At 42.9% G+C, this 19522-nt stretch overlaps 1 protein-coding gene across 1 annotated transcript in view; it reads left to right on the forward strand.

The window, feature by feature from the left end:
- DOCK5 (dedicator of cytokinesis 5) overlaps window positions 1-19522 on the forward strand; it is a 161795-nt gene that overhangs the window by 71975 nt on the left and 70298 nt on the right. The window contains exons 6-12 of the mRNA XM_081135067.1: window positions 3489-3637; window positions 6143-6278; window positions 8207-8364; window positions 9500-9581; window positions 11657-11786; window positions 14961-15033; window positions 18312-18454. Of these exons, the coding sequence (XP_080991193.1) occupies window positions 3489-3637; window positions 6143-6278; window positions 8207-8364; window positions 9500-9581; window positions 11657-11786; window positions 14961-15033; window positions 18312-18454 (871 nt within the window). The remainder of the gene's footprint in view (window positions 1-3488; window positions 3638-6142; window positions 6279-8206; window positions 8365-9499; window positions 9582-11656; window positions 11787-14960; window positions 15034-18311; window positions 18455-19522) is intronic.

Below are 19522 nucleotides of genomic sequence, written 5' to 3' on the forward strand. Positions count from 1 at the left end.
AGAGGTGCTCCTCAAATTGAAACTGGAGTGGAATTTCACACTTGAGCTATCCATATTTGTCTTTGAGTCCCTCCTGCGTCCCAGGATTGTGCTGACGTTCGTAGAGAGGATCAGAGAAATTAGTAAATAAATTTCCTGCCCTCTTAAATTTTGTGAATGGCTGCCAGTGCAAAAAGAGCTGAGGCGAGAGGGGGCTAGAGATACTAGAAAAGGCACTGTGCACAGGCAGCCTGGGCTGTGTAGGATTTAGAAAAGGGCAGGAGAGGGAGGGCAGGACTGGAAAACATGTGGAGGCTCTCAGGTCCTTGGCTCATGGTCTTGGGGGCAGGGGCACCTGATTTTCTCCTGCCTGTCCTCCTAGGCTGCCCCAGGAGTGTCAGGGGCCAGCTGTGGCACAGGACAGCCTACGTAGAACAATCAGAGAAGTGTGACAGAAAAATTCGTTTCCTTCAAGGAAAGGGGGAAATTGCTTGCTTCCTTTGGTGTGTTCCAGCCTGCCTGCTCCGAATTAATTTGGCAGAGTGAATCAGAGGACAAGGGCTGTCTCCATCCTTTGCGGGGAGAACTTGGCAAACAAGGCTGCCACGGACAGGCAATAATTAAATTGCCTTGGATAATGTCTAATATAATTGAGACCAAGGCTTGTGAGCATGTGTCGCAAAGAGCTGTCTCTCCTAGAGGCTCCCCTGGGTCTTCGAGCCCTTTCTGGACCACATTATGAGACCTAATAGCTTAATTAAAATGAGAAAACATTTTTTAGAAACCTGACTAGGAATAGACAAATTGCAAAAAAGAAAAGGGAAAGAGATCCCCTTTCTGTCCAGCAGCTTTGGAAAAGCAAATTTTATGGGCTTCATTTCTCCCTCCAGCTTCTAGTTTGAAGGACAGTGAAATGGAAACCTTTTTCATAGAACTGAATGAAAAAAGCAGGGTTTTCACCTATGCTCATTACAAATGGAACTTACAAGTCTCATTTTTATGCTTTTCAAAAGGCTACCTGATGAGAAAGAGGCAATTCGGAAAATGCCAAAAGCCTAAAATGTAGGGAGTATGAAAATTTTAAGCAGGCTTTGCTATCTATGTCTTGCAGATCAACGGTGTTAATGGAGCATGTCACAGCCACCAAGAAACGTTCTTGTCTCTTTCCCGTGTGCTCTTGCACAACTTCGCGTGTCTTTTCAGGCCTGTCTCATACTCTGCCAATCTCACCGCTGGCTCTCGCTGGCCCCGCTTCTAGGCTGAGGCCTCTTCCCTCCTCGTTTACTCTTTGTTCAGGGGTAGCCTGAATGTTTTCAGCCCTAATTCTAGTTGCTACCTTGTGTGGCAGTCTGTCCCCCAGATTATTATGGAAAAATGTCACTGCAGAACAGAATGTGCTGTACAGCTGGCAGCAACTGCCTTGTGTGTGTGCGTTGGCATTGTTTTTATAGCAGATAATATTTCCTATAATTTTAGAAGTGTATGGTTATATAAACATAAGACTTTTCAACCAATAAATAAGAAAAAAGTGGCCTTACAGCATGCATGGGTATGTGGAATTGTACAGGTTTTTATTTAAAAAACACATTTCAAAAGTGATACACAAAACAGTTTTTCCTAACTCTTCCCCCATGTATATCCTATTACATAGCTCTCTTTATTTATTTTCCTTTTTTTTATATGTCTTTATTGATTTCAGAGAGAGGAAGGGAGAGGGAGAGATAGAAACATCCATGATGAGAGAGCCATTGATCGGCTGCCTCCCGCACGCCCCCTACCAGGGATCAAGCCCGCAACCTGGGCATGTGCCCTGACCGGGAATCGAACTGTGACCTCCTGGATCCTAGGTCGATGCTCAACCGCTGAGCCACGCTGGCCAGGCTTATTTTCCTTCTTGCACCTTTTAAAATTACTTTATTGGGGTGACATTGGTAAATAACATTATGTAAGTTTCAGGTATACAATTCTGTAATAATCACCTGTAGATTGCATTGTGTGTTTACCACCCGAAGTCTAGTCTTCTTCTGTCGCCATATATCTAACCCCCTTTACCCTCTTTTTCCTCTCCCCACCCCCCGCTTCCCCTCTGGTAGCCACCATTCTGTTGTCTGTGTCTATGAATTTGTTCCTTTGTTGCTTTCTGTTTTATATACCACATATGAGAGAAATTATATGGTTCTTTTCCTTTTCTGACTTATTTCACTTAGCATGATGCCTCTTGCACTTTTCATAATCTGAAATTCTCTTGTGTGTGTATATGTACATATATAAGTATTATATATACATTACATGTGTAAATATTATATATAAATATATATATTTTACTTATGTATTGCTGTCTTTTCCCCTCTAGAATAAGGCTAGAACTTCATATCCAGCACATAGTAGATGCTCTTGACTTTTAAAAAATACAGTGAATCAACCAATCATTTAGATAGAACCAAGGTCCTCTGGCTCAGACATCAAGTATTTGACTCTTAAAATGATTGAAGCACAAATAATCAGTTGGCCGTAAATTAATTTAGTTCAGTTATAGGAAGTTCTGACTGATGCCCAGGATAATGGTTTAATTTTTCTAGATCTAACAGTTTTTTCTGGATGGCCTAACAGTTTTATGAGGATTTAAAAATAACATTTTATATTTTATTTTTCGTTATCCCTTATCTCTGAAATGACAGTTCTTTCTCCATCTGTAATTCACTCCTGCAGTGCCCTTTAGAGAGCGCCTGCTCTGTGCCAGCTCCTAGGGATGCAAAAATGGACAAGCTCCCTGCCCTGTAGCCACTTACCATTCAAGTGGAGAGCAAGACAAGCCCGCCAAGGCTGGGGTTTCTGATGCTGTGACAGGACTTAACCGCAGGAGCTGGGAGAGGGACATGGACTCAGAGTTAGGGTTTAGAGCAAAAGACTTCTAAGCTAAGGCTGAAGAGGAAGACTTAGCGGTTGGTGGAGGGCGCGGTGCGGGAGTGAGCAGGGGATGCGTGTGGGAGCAAGTTCAGGGCGAGAGGAGCAAAGTGGGTCCAAGCAGAAGCATCACATTCAAGGGTCAGGGCACTCAGGACAAACGGACGCGGCTTTGCATGGGAGGAGCGTAGATTTTTGAGGTAGAGATTGGTATAAAATGCGGCTGGGAATGGGGGCAGGAGCAAAGATAGGAAGGGAATTGCGGTGTGATCTACTGTGTCTCATGGACAGTGGGAATCCCTGGAGGGTTTCAGACATAGGAGTGTCACGTTCAGAATCTCAGGGTGCATGGGTGGTTGGATCTACTTGTGAGTTAGGACCACCCGGTGATCCTACAGTTGCCTATCTGTTCTTAAAGCTGTACCAGGGGAGAGGGTGGGCGAGGCTCAGGGCAGAGCCATCCCCTCAAGCGCACGGCTTACTGCATGGCACAGCTACTTGGTTAAATGACACCTTATCAAGATTCTAGTCAAAAGGTCAAGAGACGTTTCATACCCCATTACACCTTCTTTCAGGGGGTTTCTCCTCTTCATTTGCCCCCCCAGAACAACAAGGTCACACTCTTCCGCCGGCTGCAGCAGATGACATACAGCCTGATCGAGTGGCGGTCCCAAATCCTGTCCGGAACACTCCCCAAGGACGAACTGGCAGAGCTCAAGAAGAAGGTCACAGCCAAAATCGATCACGGGAACAGGTAAACCAGGGATGACTTTTCACTGAGAACCTGGAAAAAGACGGACACGTTCATGCTAAAGACACAGCTCACCCCGAGCTTTTGACCTTGGAGCTGCCAAAGAATAATGCTTACGGCTCTCTTTTTGCCTTGGAAAACATCTAATTTTGTGGGGGGAAAAAAATTGGCAGTGCTCTTCCTGGGCCAGACCCTATGCTGGATCTCTGATCTCAGGGAGATGAAGGAGGGGCAGGGAAGGGGGGCTCGGATCTTAGTGACTCCACTACCAGACAAACTGAATGGATTAAATCCAACATTTTTGGAGATCTGGAACTGTCTCAGTTTTTATTTTAACACTGGATTTTAAGTCAGTGTCATTCGGACTCGATCTTTCTCTCCACCTTCCCCTAACTGGAAGTGCAGTGTGTGAAAACCAGGTTTGCCAGAATAATAAAGCATATTTTTAGCCTGTTGATTATGTCTCCAATAACTTCTAAAGAGTTCATTACTTCACTAATTGTCTGATTAGCTCAGGCAGATATATAGTTTCTAGAGATCACTGCCTTTTAGAAAGTGAGAAATTTAATCAATTCATCAATGTTTATGGGACCTAGGTGTTGTTTCTCCAGACCAGCTCTTTTTAAAAGACTAGGTTGGTTCTTCTTCATTTTGTTTTTGTTGATGATTGACTTGCTATTTAGTCTCATTTTCTAAATTTGTTCAACTTGTGCATATGTGTTTTTTGCCCTACTTCTTCAACCTCATGAACTCTTGGAAATGCTTCAGACACCTGTTTAAAACAGCTCATTGTCTTACTCATTTAAAGGTTGTAGACTTTGACAACTGGGTTCAGAAATTGCTAGGGTAAACATAGCATACAAGATTCAGATTCAACCATTACTTATGAAATCTCTCCTATGTACATTTTGCATATAGTCCCTGATTATAACCCTAAGAGGTAGCTGCTATTCCCATTTTATGGTTAAAGAAACAGACCAAGTGAGCTTAAGTGATTTGCTTCCAAGTTACAGAGATCATAAGTGGGAAAGCTAAAATTGAACCCACGAATTTTCGATTCCATGTCTAATGCTCCTTTCTTAGACTTAACAATGAACAGTTCCCTCCCTTGTCCCTTGCCCATTCATAGGACTATAACCACAGGGGTTTTATTACCAATCATGTAGTGCTGGAGGACTCTTAAAAATCAGCAAAGGTGGGATAAGGCAGTTCCCCCCTTGCACATTTGCTACCTCTGTAATTTGGGGCATTGGCCTGGGAGACCCTGATCTCTGGCGTAGGATATTAACATCCCACAAACAGCAGAACATGCCTGCCTTCCCATGGCAGCCCTGGCAAGCAGCTCAAGAAAGTAAGCTGCTCCATCAGTGCCTCAGCGATCCAGTTTCTGAGTAGCCACCAAGAGCCCTTGCTTATGAGTCTGGGTGGCCTGTGGGTCTGGCTGCCATGGAAAGGAACCTGCCATATTAAATCAGTTGATGGAGATGCTATAAAACACGAAGGAGGAAAATTAGGTTTCTGCTTTCTTCCCAAAGATTTGGCATATTTCACTGTTATCCCTGAGCTTTCTTGCTCTTTGGACACTCCTATTCCCAGATTGCCCATGCCTGGAATGTACATTGGGCATGCAGATAGCAGTATCCTATTTCCACCACAGCCCCCCACTTCTTGGAACTAAGTAAAATTTTTTTCTATTTCTGTGTGCACATTGGACACGAAAGCCTTGTTGGGGATTGTGCCACGCAGACCATGTAGCTCTGACTTTTCTGTGCATTACTCAGAATTACATCTTAACACAGTCAGGTGTTTTCTTGTGCCAGTTACTGCAATAAAAGATAAAATTTATTGAGTGCACACTATATGCTAGATACTGTATTTCATGCTTTACATGCATTATTTCATTAAATTCTCCCAAGAACCCTGAAGGGTGGGGAATATTTACAGGAAATCAGAGCTTTGCAAAATTAACTCAATTACCCAGAGTCACCCCGCTAGCAAGTATGAAAGCCAAGATTCAAATCCTGGTCTGATTGATGGGTTAGGAGATACCAATAGCCAGCATTTACTTCATTGATCTCCTTTAAGACAGGCTTGAATTAGTACGGCCTCCCAAGCCGGTACCTTGAAGGGTAACAGGGCAAGACCCCAGTACTTGTGAAGTGACCTTTCATGATTCCTATGCCAAACAACAGAAGACTCAGGGAAAGTGGCGTTGGTCAGAGAAACTTGATCAGAATCAGTGCCAATTTTGCCTTTCCTGGTGAGGTTCTGTGGACCAAATTATTTTGCATATCATTATATGAGTTTGGTTTATATTATCATAAGTATACTGACATTATTGTGATATGGAAAGGAGACAGAACTTGAAAGGAGAAAAGCCAGTGAGCTGTTCCTGACTTGTCCAGCACCCACACTTTCACTCTGTGCACCTCTGGGCTCTCTCATGAGGGCTCTTCACTAAAGAGTCTGTTTCTGTTGAGGACCAGCTGACCTCTCCTTTCTTTCTAGAATGCTTGGGTTAGATTTGGTGGTGCGAGATGACAACGGAAACATCTTGGACCCAGATGAGACCAGCACGATCGCCCTCTTCAGGGTCCATGAAATAGCCTCAAAAAGGATTGAGGAAAGGATTCAAGAAGAAAAGGTACCCTTCCTCAGATACGCCGATTTTGGCCACTGAGGTTCCATTTTTGCTTTTGTTTTTAATGAGAGAAGGGGGGGTCGTTGACCACAGAGGTAGAAATGTTTAGAAAACCATTCATGCCCTCATTTTTTTGTAATCCTCACCCGAGGATATTTTTTCCATTGCTTTTCAGAGAGAGTGGAAGGGAGAGAGAAAGACATTGAACCCAGGACCCTTCAGTCTGCGGGCCAGTGCTCTAACTACTGAGCCAAACCAGCTAGGGCTTCATGCCCTCATATGAAAAGCAAAATGTGTCCGGCCAGCATGGCTCAGCGGTTGAGCATCGACCTAGGATCCAGGAGATCGAGGTTCGATTCCCAGTCAGGGCACATGCCGGAGTTTCGGGCTCGATCCCCAGTCGGGGGCATGCAGGTGGCAGCCGATCAATGACTCTCATCATTGATGCTTCTCTCTCTCCCTCTCCCTTCCTGTCTCTGAAATCAATAAAAATATATTTAAAAAATAAAAATAAAATAAAAGCAAAGCGTAACAGAAAGAATGAGGTGGTTATATGTATGTTCTGGTAAGGAAAGATTGCAGATATATAAAAAAGAGCAAGATGCAGAACTGTGTATGAAATACTATTATTTGTTTATTTCAAAAAAGTGTATGCAGCCCTGGCCAGTGTGGCTCAGTTGGTTGGAGCATTGTCCTGTATGCCGAAAGGTCTCGGGTTCAATTCCTGGTTAGGTCACTTTCCCAGGTTGCGGGTTCGATCCTCTGTCGGGGCACATGCAGGAGGCAACCAATTGATGTTTCTCTCTCTCCCTCTTCCTTCTTTTCTCTCCAAAGTCGATTTGAAAAAAGAATATACATATATCTGTGCTTGTTTATGTGTGGACTAACTCTGGAATGATAGACAAGAAATTGGTAATTAATGGATGCCTCTGGGAAGGAGAGCAGGGTGGAAGGGAGCCTTTTTACCTTGTAACCTTCTGTATTTAGTGCATATATTACAATTTCCAAAATAAATTAAATAATATTAGGAAATAAAGTATTTGAAAGATTTTGAAACTAGTAACTGGACATTAAATAAAAATTAGAAAGGTATAGAAAGAGAAAAAATATTCACCTAGCCCTAGCTGGTTTTGCTCAGTGGTTAGAGCATCAGCCCATAGACTGAAGGGTCCTGGGTTCAATTCTAGCCAAGGGCATGTGCCTCGGTTGCAGGCTCAATCCCGGGCCCTGGTCGGGAATGTGGCGGGAGGCAACCAATTGGTTTGTCTCTATCACATCAGTGTTTCTCTCACTCTCTCTCCCTTCCACTCTCTCTGAAAAGTAATAGAAAAAATATCCTCACGTGAGGATTGAAAAAAAGAAATATATCCACCCATATTATGACTGCCTAACCATATTGATATTTTGGTATATGGTCTTCCAGTCTTTCTGTTCTATTGAGTAAAAGTTTCTGTTTTGCTTTTATTTTCTTAGTTTGTAGGTTTTATTTCTTTAGCATAGTTGTGATAATACTTAATTGTATTTCTGGATTTAATGGCTAACCATGCCTGAGGGTGAAGCCTTCCCAGTGGAATCTCTTGTTTGCAGTGAGAGTTATTTCCCCAAATAGGGTAAAGAATTGTGATTTTTTTGCTTTTGAGGTTCATCCAGAAGCGATTGTGAAAGATGAGAACTTCTTGAAGCTACTAAAATCATGAATAGTCACCTTTGGGCAGCTATTGAATTACTTGGGTTGAAGGCTCTGAACAGGACACTCTTGATTATGTAAATAGTGATTATATTGTATTTTTGCTCATTCAGTTATTTGTCCACTTTCATACAGTTTCTTCTAAGTGCTTCCTCTTGGGTATTACTTATATTTGTCCCCCATTTACCAATATTTTCCATTTGCTGAAAACAAGATGCTTCTCTCTCTTGTCGTCTGTGTTCAGTCAATGCTGCAGAACGTGGACTTGCGGGGCCAGTCCATCTTCAGTGCCTTCCATACCTACGGCCTCTATGTCAACTTCAAGAACTTTGTCTGCAACATCGGTGAAGATGCAGAGTTGTTCATGGCCCTCTATGACCCAGACCAGTCCACTTTCATCAGGTAATGGAGACCAGGTCATCTGCTGACCGCCTCGCAAAAATACCCAGCCTTCACCTACCCCCTACCTGAAGTTAGGTTGGAGAGGGGAAGACAGAGAAGATGGTGAGGATTTCTAGGCAGGAGAAAATAAAATACTTTGGGCTACTAAGCCTTTTGTCTGGCTGCTGAAACTGTGCAGTAACAGTTTGTGGACTCCCTGGGTCTTAGAAATCATGTAAAACTCAACAGAACATAGAGACAGGAACCAAGAGTTCAAAAAAAATAGGGGAGCGGTAGTGGAGGGTGAATCTGCAGAATACAGAGGATTTTAGGGCACCGAAACTATTCTGTGTGATACTGTATGGTGGATACATGTCATGATACATTCGTCCAAACCCATAGTGTACGGCACCAAGAGTGAACCCTAATGTGAACTATGGACTTTGGGTGATAATGGGCAGCCAGTGTAGGTTCATTGACTGTAACACTGCACCACTCTGGTGGGGCATGTGGATGGTGGGGAGGCTGTGCATGTGTAAGGCGGGGCTATATGGAAAATCTCTGTACTTTCTGCTCACCTTTGCTGTGAGCCTAAAACTGCTCTAAAATGCAAAGTCTTTAAAACATTTTTAAATGACTATAGGGGATGATAATAGGCTTTGTTTAGCCCTACAGTGGCATGACTTCTGAGCAGCTAAGAGAACAGATATATTTTGGAGAAGATGGTTCAAAGTAATTAGTGACAGATTGTTTATTTCTAAAATAGAAACTTTATTTGACTGTGGTGATGTGTATTCCAGGGGATGGATTTAGAATGATTATTATAAAATTATAGTCTTGATTCAGCAAAGCTGAATTGTTTAGACAAAGAATTTGAGATGGGAGAAAGACCCCAGATGGCACCTGGCAGAATCTGCTGTTTCTGTGTCCACCTTGAGCACTGTTTGTCATGGGTGCACATGGGGTGTGCCTTGTGGAGCTGGGCTATCGCAGGTACACGTCCAAAACCAGGCGACCAGAGTGCCTGACGTGTGCTCCATTCGCTGACGAATGTGACAGCTGTTCTGGGCCTTCCTTTTACCCTTTCAGTCTATACTGTGGGCAACTCCAACCCCAGCTAACCTCTCCTTAAGAATCATATTTTCTCCTTCACCAGTGAGAACTACCTGATTCGTTGGGGCAGTAATGGGATGCCCAAGGAAATCGAGAAGCTCAATAACCTTCAGGCAGTCTTCACCGTAAGTCCTACCTTAAGTTTAATCATTTTCTTTGTTTATGATATTAGTGGATGCACATGATAAGTCTATGAAAAACATAAAAAATGAAACAATGAAAATACAAGTTATAAAAAAAAAGTCATCATACTCCCTCTAGCAGGAATAACTCACTCATTTATTCAGCAAATATTTGTCAAGCACCTACTAGATGCTGGGCACTGATCTGGGCACTTGAGATACATCAGAGAACACATCAGAAAAAAACACATTGGTTTGCTTCAGGTGCTTTTGTCCAAATGGGCAAGACAGTAATAGACAATAATAAAAATAAATGAATAAATTGTGTAGAATTTTAGAAATCATAAGTGCTTGGGGGGATTGGGTGTTTCTGGGCTCGGGGAGGGTTGTCATTTTAAATAGGTGGATCAGGGCAGAACTCTGTGGGATGGAACCTTTGAGCAAGAACTTGACGCTGAGGGAGTGGGCTCCGCAGACTAAAGGGGAGCAGCATTTCAGAGCCAGGTTGCAGCTCCGGCAAAGATGGGATCCAGACTTTTTTGTTTGCTTATATTTTAATGGCCTTTTCCCTTGCTGCCACCTTCTTTCAAGGTAAGAGAAGTGATGCTATAGATGCATCATGAGCAAGGACATTTATTGGGCGATAGCTTGGGGCCTGATGACTCTCTTTCACTTGGGCTAAGAAAGTTCTTGGGATTCTCTCACTTTTTTATGACATCAGTGCTTGAAATATCCTAGAGCTGCTGCCACTTGCTCTGAGAAGACTGAGAAGGCAGCTCCCATTGGGCCTAAAGGAGCTACTCCCTTCCTTTTATCCTTAAGCCAGACCCCTATTTTATCTCTGTGCCTTCCCTTATGGCGAGGAAAGCAGCGTCTGAGGTAGAGCACCAAGTGAAGAGATAGGAAGGAGCAGTGGTCCCGATGTGAGCTTGTCCATTCATTCATTCATTTCTCCTTATTGCTATTCATTTCTCCTACTAACGCCCCACCCCTAGGACAGGCGTGATTTGATGACTGTCCCTGCACTGACCATTCTAGATCTTCACCACCTGGTAACATAGACAAAAAAGCACCTAGAATTAGTTCTTCCCGAAACCTGACCCCAACCCATAGGGTATTTCCTCATTTCTGAGAAATGTGAGTTTTTCTCCTAGAATCAGAAGGCATTTATCAGTCAATGTGTACATTAAAAAGAAAGTGCATTTTAAAAAGTCATTATTGAGCCCTGGCTGGTGTGGCTTAGTTGGTTTGGAGCATCACCCTGCATACCGAAAGGCCTCAGGTTTGATTCCCGGTCAGGGCACACACCCAGGTTGCGGGTTCGATCCCTGGTCTAGATGCATATAGGAGGCAACCAATGGATGTTTCTCTCTCACATCGATGTTTCTTTCTCTCTCTCCCTCTTCCTGTCTCTCTAAAATGAATTTTAAGACTATATCCTCAAGTGAGGATTAAAAAAAAAAGAATACAAACAAGTATAGAACATGAGCCACAAAAAAAACAGATATTTCATCTACACATCACTTATTAATCAACATACACCCAGGAGCTCTGAATGGATGCCTCATAAAGCAGATGGATGATTACAGAAAGCAGTACATGTAAATTTGTGTTATAATCGCCTCACAGGATTACTTGGAAGATGAAATGAAACCAGCATGTGTGGATACCCAATAAATGTCAATATCACACGAGTTTTAATTTCATTTGACACTGAAATGCATCCTGTACTCAGATATATCTTGGCAATATATAAAGTAGCAATGACAAGTGTCCTGATTTTTAAATACCCTGCTTAAATGGATGAACTAGAGACTTTAGATTAAATATGATCTGATTTATAAATTTGAAGTAGGAACTGGGGAATAAATTTCTTGCCGTTTTTTAATACAGTCACTTTTCTCTGATGCCATGATAGCTCTTGGGTGCTTAGGGAGAAGAGGGGAGCCATTCTGATCTTTCAGCATCAGGAAATGTGCTCGGAATGGTGTTCTGTTGTAGAGTGAAAATAAAAAGAGGAACAAAGGTGCCAGGATGACTCAGTGTGGCGGCCTCTGACGTGCTCTCTGCTTCTCTAGGACCTCAGCAGCACCGACCTCATCCGGCCCCGCATCAGCCTCGTGTGCCAGATTGTCCGGGTGGGCCACATGGAGCTGAAGGAGGGCAAAAAGCATACCTGTGGACTCCGAAGGCCCTTTGGAGTAGCAGGTATGGAAAGACCCGGAGACAAATGTCGAGTGGTGCAACCACTGTGAAAAACAGTGTGGCAGGCCCTCAAAAAATTAAATGTAGAACTTATGAGCCAGCAATCCCACTTAGGGTTGTATACCCCACAGAATTAAAATCAGGGTCTCAAGGAAATAATTGTACATCCCATGTTCACTGCAGCATTATTTACAAATAGCCAAAAGGTAGAAGCAACCCAGGTGTCCAGAAGTGGATGAATAGGATAAACAAAATGTGGTGTGTCCATACAATGGACTATCATTCAGCCTTAAAAGGAAGGAAGTTCTGACACCTGCTGCAACTTGGATGATCCATGAGGATATTATATTAAGTGAAATATGCCACTCACAGAAAGATAAATACTATATGATTCCACTTAAATGAAGTACATATAGAATGGTTAAATTCATAGAAACAGAAAGTGGAATGGTAGTTGCCAGGGGCTGGAGGAAGACAGGACTGGGGAGTTAGTGTTTAATGGATACAGAGTTTTAGTTTGGGAGGGTGAAAACATTGTGGAGGTGGATGGTGGCGATGGCTGCACAGCAACATGAATGTACTTATTGCCACAGAACTGCCCACTTAAATTGGCTCTGGCCAGTGTGGCTCAGTCGGTGGGAGCACCCTCCCATACACTGAAAGGTCATGGATTCAATTCCTGGTCAGGGCACATACCCAGGTTTTGGGTTTGATCCCTGGTAGGGTCCTGTGTGGGAGGCAACTGATTGATACAATAGTTATCTCTCTCCCTCTCCCTTCCCCTCTCTGTAAAATCAATAAAAAAAACACATGTCCTCAGGTAAGGATTAAAAAAATGGTTAAAATGGTAAATTTATGTTATGTATATTTTATCACAGTAAAAAAAATTAAAGAAAAATAGAGGAGATAGGAGGGAGATAGACCCAGAAACCGTGGGAGGTAGGCCGGTTGTCAGTTGTTAGTATCAGACGCAGCATTTACTGCCTGGGACAACCAGTTATCTTTTCTCGGGCTCTGTGTCTTCACCTAGACCCACCTCCTTGCTTTCCCTCCAGTGCCTAGCAGTGTCTTGCACACAGCAGGCCCTCAGCCATGCCTCCGTTTTGATTTTTGGAATTTATTCCCTGCCTGTGGCCACACATTAATTACTGATTTTAGTCAAGTAAAATTCTCCCTGGAAAGCACCTGTCTAGGAAATTTACTTTTCAGAGGCAACATTGTGTTTGTAAATGCTTTCAAGGAGGATCCTTGGCTTAAATCAAATCTTTCAACCTTCCAAGAAGCCCTTCCTTTTGTCTGTAGTTTGTTGAGGAAATATATGTTCAATCTTACGTTGAAATTTTGATCACTAAGTAGTTTTGAAAGCCGTCAGTGAAATACCATAATTTTGCTCCTGGAACAAGGGCCCGGAAACTCCGTGTTATCAGGGCGGCCTCTGTATCTCCTGAGACTGTATATGGGCATCCCTTGAACAGCCCTGCCCTCCAACTGCTGCTCAAGGGCAGACAGTCTGTGACCGGAGGGCACAGCGTCACTTCCTGATAGAGAACTTAAGTGAAATCTCAGAAAAAGCAAGAGGCCTGGTCCAGGACTATTTAGCCACCTACACGACCGTCTCCCGATATAAGGAGTTACGGCATATTAGAGGTTATTGGCATTCAGAATGAGCCAAAGAAATCAGAGGGACATCAAGCTCGAACTTTCGCTTGCTTTTCTATATCAGGGTGTGTATGTGTGTGCATGTGCGTGTGTGTGTGTGTGTGTGTGTGTGTTCAGGGAATGGGGTGCGATGGGAAAGGAGAAGACTTCTTTACTCTGACCCTTGATGCTGGGCATCAGCAGAGCTTAGCAGTAACTAGATGTGGCAAAGACAAATGAACTGCCTATTGGTGTTTTTTTTGAGGGGGGGTGGGTGTCACATATAAGTTTTGTGGGTGTTTTTTTGGGTGTTTTTTGTACAAATTTCTTTGCAGACTTCCATGAAAGGCTAACAGCAAGTTGATGCCATGCCCTACTTTCTACAGCCTTCTTCCACCAACATTTTTATTTTCCAAGCCTGACACTGCGTCGTGTGGGATACTTTAAGGAGGCATTTCGTTAGTTTTTCGTATGAGAATTGTCTCGTATCTCGGTATTTCTTTTATCTGGGGAGTGGATTGTGGAGCTAGTGTTTATGGCCAGATTGTAATTAGTTAACCGAGGACTGCCTCTTGCCATGGGCCCTGCCTAATTTCAGCAGCTGGAGAGAGGCCCATTTACTACTGCAGACAGCAGGGGATAGTTAGGTGAAATGATTTGGCCCTCTTTTGGTTCATACCCTGGCTTTCACGCTTAAAATTTCTGACCTAGGGCAAGTTACTTACCTTGGCTGTGCGCAGTTTCTCATCTTTTAAAGTAGAGCTAATGATATCTGTATAAATAATGTATATGCAAGAGGCTTAGAACAGTACTTTATTTATTTATTTTAAATATGTCTTTATTAGTTTCAGAGAGAGGAAGGGAGAGGGAGAGAGAGCTATAAACATCAATGATGAGTCATTGATCGGCTGCCTCCTGCACGCCCCTAGTGGGGATCGAGCCCGCAACCCGGGCATGTGCCCTGACCAGGAATTGAACCGTGACCTCCTGGTTCATAGGTCAACACTCAACCACTGAGCCACGCTGGCCAGGCAGAACAGTACTTTATTTATTGCTCTTCTTGCCCATAAAGAAGCAGACCACTCTAGGAGCATCCAGGTGCTGTGGCTTCCCTTTATTCATGTGTAAATCAGGTGAGAAAATGTCAGATCAAAGGCACAGCTGACCCTGTTTCTCTCCCAGGCCTGTTCTGTTGTCACTTGTGCCAAAAATGTGTGTTTTCTGGGCCTTTGAATGCAGGCTCACTCAGAAGTTATCAGGGGGTCAGATCTCTCAAGAATGTAGCAACTGGGCCCTGTGGAACTTTGAAAAGGGAGTAGCCTGCAGGGTTATCTGAGAAAATCTAAGCCCCTGCAGGAGGGAGCTCCTGTAATTGCTCTTCTACGGGGCTGCCACACTGGGAATCCTTGTTGGCAAAGAAATCAACGTCCCTTACGTGGAATCTGCCTTCCCCCGGTGCTCTGTGTTGCCGATACTCCACAGTGGCCCACTGAGGCCTGAAGTAATTAGTTTCTTTAATTAAGTTTATCTTCTTCCTAGTGATGGATATTACCGACATCATACACGGGAAGGTGGATGATGAAGAAAAGCAGCACTTCATTCCCTGTCAGCAGTAAGTCCTGTGGCATTTACCCCGGGTGACTTGAGGCCTGGGTCAGCGCTTTGAACGGCGCGTTAGCGCAGAAGCGGGTGCGGGAAGCACTGGCTTAGTTGGAGAAGGAGGATTGTCAGAGAGGAGCCGGCAGAGGCTGCATTCGAAGCCCGCGATGCTGGGCTCCAGTTACAGAGCGTAAACTGAACTCCCCTGATCCTCCCGAGGTGACCAAGGAACATGAGGGCAAATCTGTGTCCGTGCCAGGAACCAGGGAGGAGAGGCGCCCTTCTAAGTGTCAGCCGCACCAAAGACACCTGTACTTTGTCACCTGGAACAGGTGTCACAGAAGTCAGGGCATCCAGTAGGACAGCACAGGTTTTGCAAACGGGCACATGCGCTTGGGCCACCTGAGACCTTGCTAGAGTGCAGGTGTGGCCCAGCAGGTCTGGTGTCCATCTGACAAGCGTCCAGGCGGTGCCAATGCTGCCAGTGTGGGGACCACACCTGGAGTGGCGAGGTTCAGGAGGTGAGAGAGCGAGGGCGGACTAATCCGTTTTCCTGCAAAGGGAGGGAAGGCCAGCCAGGGAGGACGCGCAGGGATGCCCTGAGAGCTGCCCCGCAGCCGCCTCCTGCTGCGCTCAGGAGCCGGCGCCCGCGTGGGCCACTGCGGGGCTGCTGGGAGCACATCTCAGTCCCCATATCTCTGAAGAAGTGCGTGTGTGAGTGGGGGGACTGCCCCAGCAGCCGTGCTCTGCTGGCCCCGTGCTCAGGTGGTGGTGGCCTAGTGAGGCTGGGACGTTGCTGGGACTGACTCCTAACAGAAGGTGATTGTCTAAGCTAGCTTGTAGCTGTCACAACACATCAGTATGGCAACCTGAGAATCCTGGAAACCAGCCCAAGGATATTTGAATTAATATATATTTTATTAGTAATAAATAACATGATTATATTATTTTAAAATTGTTTGGGAATAATAATAACAAATCAGCAGAGATAAAAACAAACTATGCAAAAAAAATGAGAAAATCAGCTAACCATTTAAGAAACATAAATTAGAACCTTGTCTCACAGCTTACACCATTGTAAACCCTGATGATGAAGCATATACATAAGCCAGAATCTTAAAATACTCAGTTTTATATAATAATGATGTTTGAGTCCACCACCAAAGATTTGACTAAAAAAGAAAATTGATACGTTTAGCCACACAAAAATTTTAAACAACTTGTACATAGAAAAAATTTTACAAAATCTTTTTAATGTGTATGAAGTATGAATATTTTTAATACATAAAGAATTAATAGAAGTTCTTAAGGACATAAGAAGGACATAGACACACAAAGAAAATGGCCTATAAGTTCATTGAGAATCAATGAAATGCAAATTATACAGTGAGGTTTAGTTTTTGGCTTGACCAAATTTTAAAAATATATAAGATATCCAGTGTTGGGTGGGTGTAAGGAAACATATGTTACTTATATGAATACTGTATTCGGTTATCTGGTATCATACCACTTCCATACTGACCCACCAGAAACGTGGTGAGGTGAAACTTATCTGTAGCTTAGTGCTCATTTGAATTATGAGATAACTTTCAAATTCATGATAGCTGCTCCCAATATAATTATCTACATGTATTTAAATACATTAAATAGATATATATTACATGTAATAAATGCATGTATATTAAAATATATTACAATTTTATATTAATATATTAAATTAAATGTATTACTATAGTAAATCAAATATGTTAATGTATCTTACATAATCACTAAATATTAAAAAATAAAATATAGAATAAACATGTTTAAATAAAAAATATATTAAGAGATAATATATTACTATATTAAATATGTACAAATATATCATTATATTTATGATAAATATAACTTTCTACCCATGAATGTTTTTATTGTACAAATATTAATATACATTATTATATATGTTATGTATATAATATATATAAGTACTAATAGGAGCAGCATTCATGGCTATGAAAGTTATATGAAATATATGATATATATATATGTGCATGTGTAAGTAAAAGGGGCAGCATTCATGGATATGAAAGTTATTCTGCTCCATATATGATATAAATATATCTAAAATAGGTATGGCATTATGGATATGAAAGTTATCGCAGATGTATTTCTGTATATTTGCTTCACCTGTAAGGGGGTTTCTTTCTTTGGTTGTGTGTCCCCTGCTGAATTTCTGCACCAGCTCTCGTCGAGCAGCTGTAGTGAAACAATTGCCTGAGACCGTCCCCACCGTATCATAATGCCCGCTTTGAGTGTCGGAGGTGACCAGCCCTAATTTGATTACCGCTCATTGTAGGGCCAAAAGCCACTGTAAAGCTTTCACAATGTAAATTGCAGCCTCTGGCATTTAACTCCTAAGATTTATGGCAGCTGCTTTTATAACTTACCTCAAAAGCTGCAGAGTGTATTATAAGAGTTTTATACGTGTATCCTGCTAGTCCATCTAAGAGAGTGTCATTTGAAAATGACTCAGATGACAGCAAGTCCACTTTTGAGCAACATATTGCATGTTTCCGCCTATTGTCAGCATACAGGTCCGAAGCCTGCGGAGAAAGCCTGCCGGCGCAGTGCGCAGGAGCGCAAAACCCAGCCAAGGAGACTGGGGACCACTGTGCAGCCAGGCGACGTGTAGTTACTGATAGCGCGGTGCTGTCAGGCCAGTGGGGGCTGTTTGCCTCTTCGATCGCCCGGCCTGAGCCTCGGCCCGATGTGACCGTTGAAGTGAAGCTTGTTCGCTGGTGCCTGCACTGTTGCAACCCTAACTATAGTTTGTCGTCACATGGGAATCTAAGAGCACCCCCAAAGCCTCTGCATACACACTGCTCTTGTACGTTGCGTGTTGGCACTAGATGGGGCCTTCAAGGCATGTGATCAGGTCCATCTCCTTACAGATGACACTGAGGCCCAGGGGGAGACTGGTGGAGCTCACTGCCGAGTAGAACCAGAACTGGAGGCCAGGTCTCCTGCCCCGTCCCCGGTGCTTCTCTAATTCCATTGCAGCGGCCTCTCCCACTCATAAAGAGCATCAGGATTGCTTTAGATTTTACGTGTTAATATTTGGCCATCAGTTTTGTTTCTTCTTGGGTGTGTTTTTTCCTTCTTTGCCCCACGTCGTTTGCAAGATGAATTTGGTATCTAAGATAGGCACCCAATGGAAAAATAAGAAAAGATAGAAAGAGTCCTCTGTTTGCTGTGTTTAGTGCTACAGCGCCGTCCTCTTGTTTACTTACCTCTCACTTCTGACTTTCCCAGAATCGCCATGGAAACCTACATCCGGCAGAGGCAGCTAATCATGTCGCCTCTGATAACATCCCATGTGATTGGGGAAAATGAGCCGCTCACTTCAGTCCTGAATAAAGTGATAGCAGCGAAGGAAGTGAACCACAAAGGGCAAGGTACACAGCTATGTACTGAGCTGGGAGGGGCCGGGGGTAGGCACGCAGAGCTGGGGCCCTGGACTCCTGCCCTTTCATTGTCTTCCTCTGGTGTAAAACAGACCCTGCTGGGGACTGCCCGCCTCAGCTTCCCGCTGAAGGCAGTTAAGACTGAAGAGCACCCAGACTGACTCACACTGACTTGGATCACAGCTCTATTTTGTAAATTCTAAGGAACAAATTTTTATCCTATGACTTTCCTCACTTTTGTCCACCCTGCAATCCTTGGCTCTAGGTAAATGCACAGAGAATTTTGAGGATAATTATCTTCCACTCTCTGAATATGTTTATCTCATTATGTTTTCTAAAATTGAGAGGAAGGAGATCAAAGCAATACAGAAGAATATGTATTAATATAAAATAATGGGCTATCTAGCAAAACGTTTTTAGTCGTTTTTAGTACTTCGTATGGCATGCTATTGACATCACTTTAACCTAGAGAAATTCTGCTTATTGAAAGTGCATTTTAAGTTCAAAGTAATAAGGAAAAATAGTTAAAAATTTTAAATTTAAATACCAAGATGGTGATGGTTTTGGGTGAGATAATTTTGAAGATTGGGTTACTTTTTTTTTAACCACCCTATACCTGCCTTCCAAAGTGGAGGCAATCAAAAGACACATTATTTTCAGCTTATTTAGTTTCCCATGTGTTAACAATTATCCTGAGTGGGAAAGACATGTGAGGAATCATTAAAGAATTAAAACAAATAACTAAATATATTTCTGTTGCTTTGGAATTTCTAACCTTAGGATATAATTTGTTAGAGTGGAAAACACTTATACTAAATAGATTGCTCTGTATGTATAATTTCTTTTAACAAAACTGAAAAAAAAGATAATTTCTTCTTTTGCTGCTTAACAAAACAAGCACTTTTCAAATGTTTTTATGCTCTTCACAAATATTTTTTGTGGCTGCATAATATTCCATTGCTTGGATTTCAGAAAATGAAATCCCCTAGGAAAACACTTGTGTTCTCTAATTTGTCACCATTATAAATTTAAATAACTCTATTACGACTATCTTTATAC

This window comes from Miniopterus schreibersii (genome assembly GCF_964146895.1).
Source record: "Miniopterus schreibersii genome assembly, chromosome: 4".
Lineage (NCBI taxonomy): Eukaryota > Metazoa > Chordata > Mammalia > Chiroptera > Miniopteridae > Miniopterus > Miniopterus schreibersii.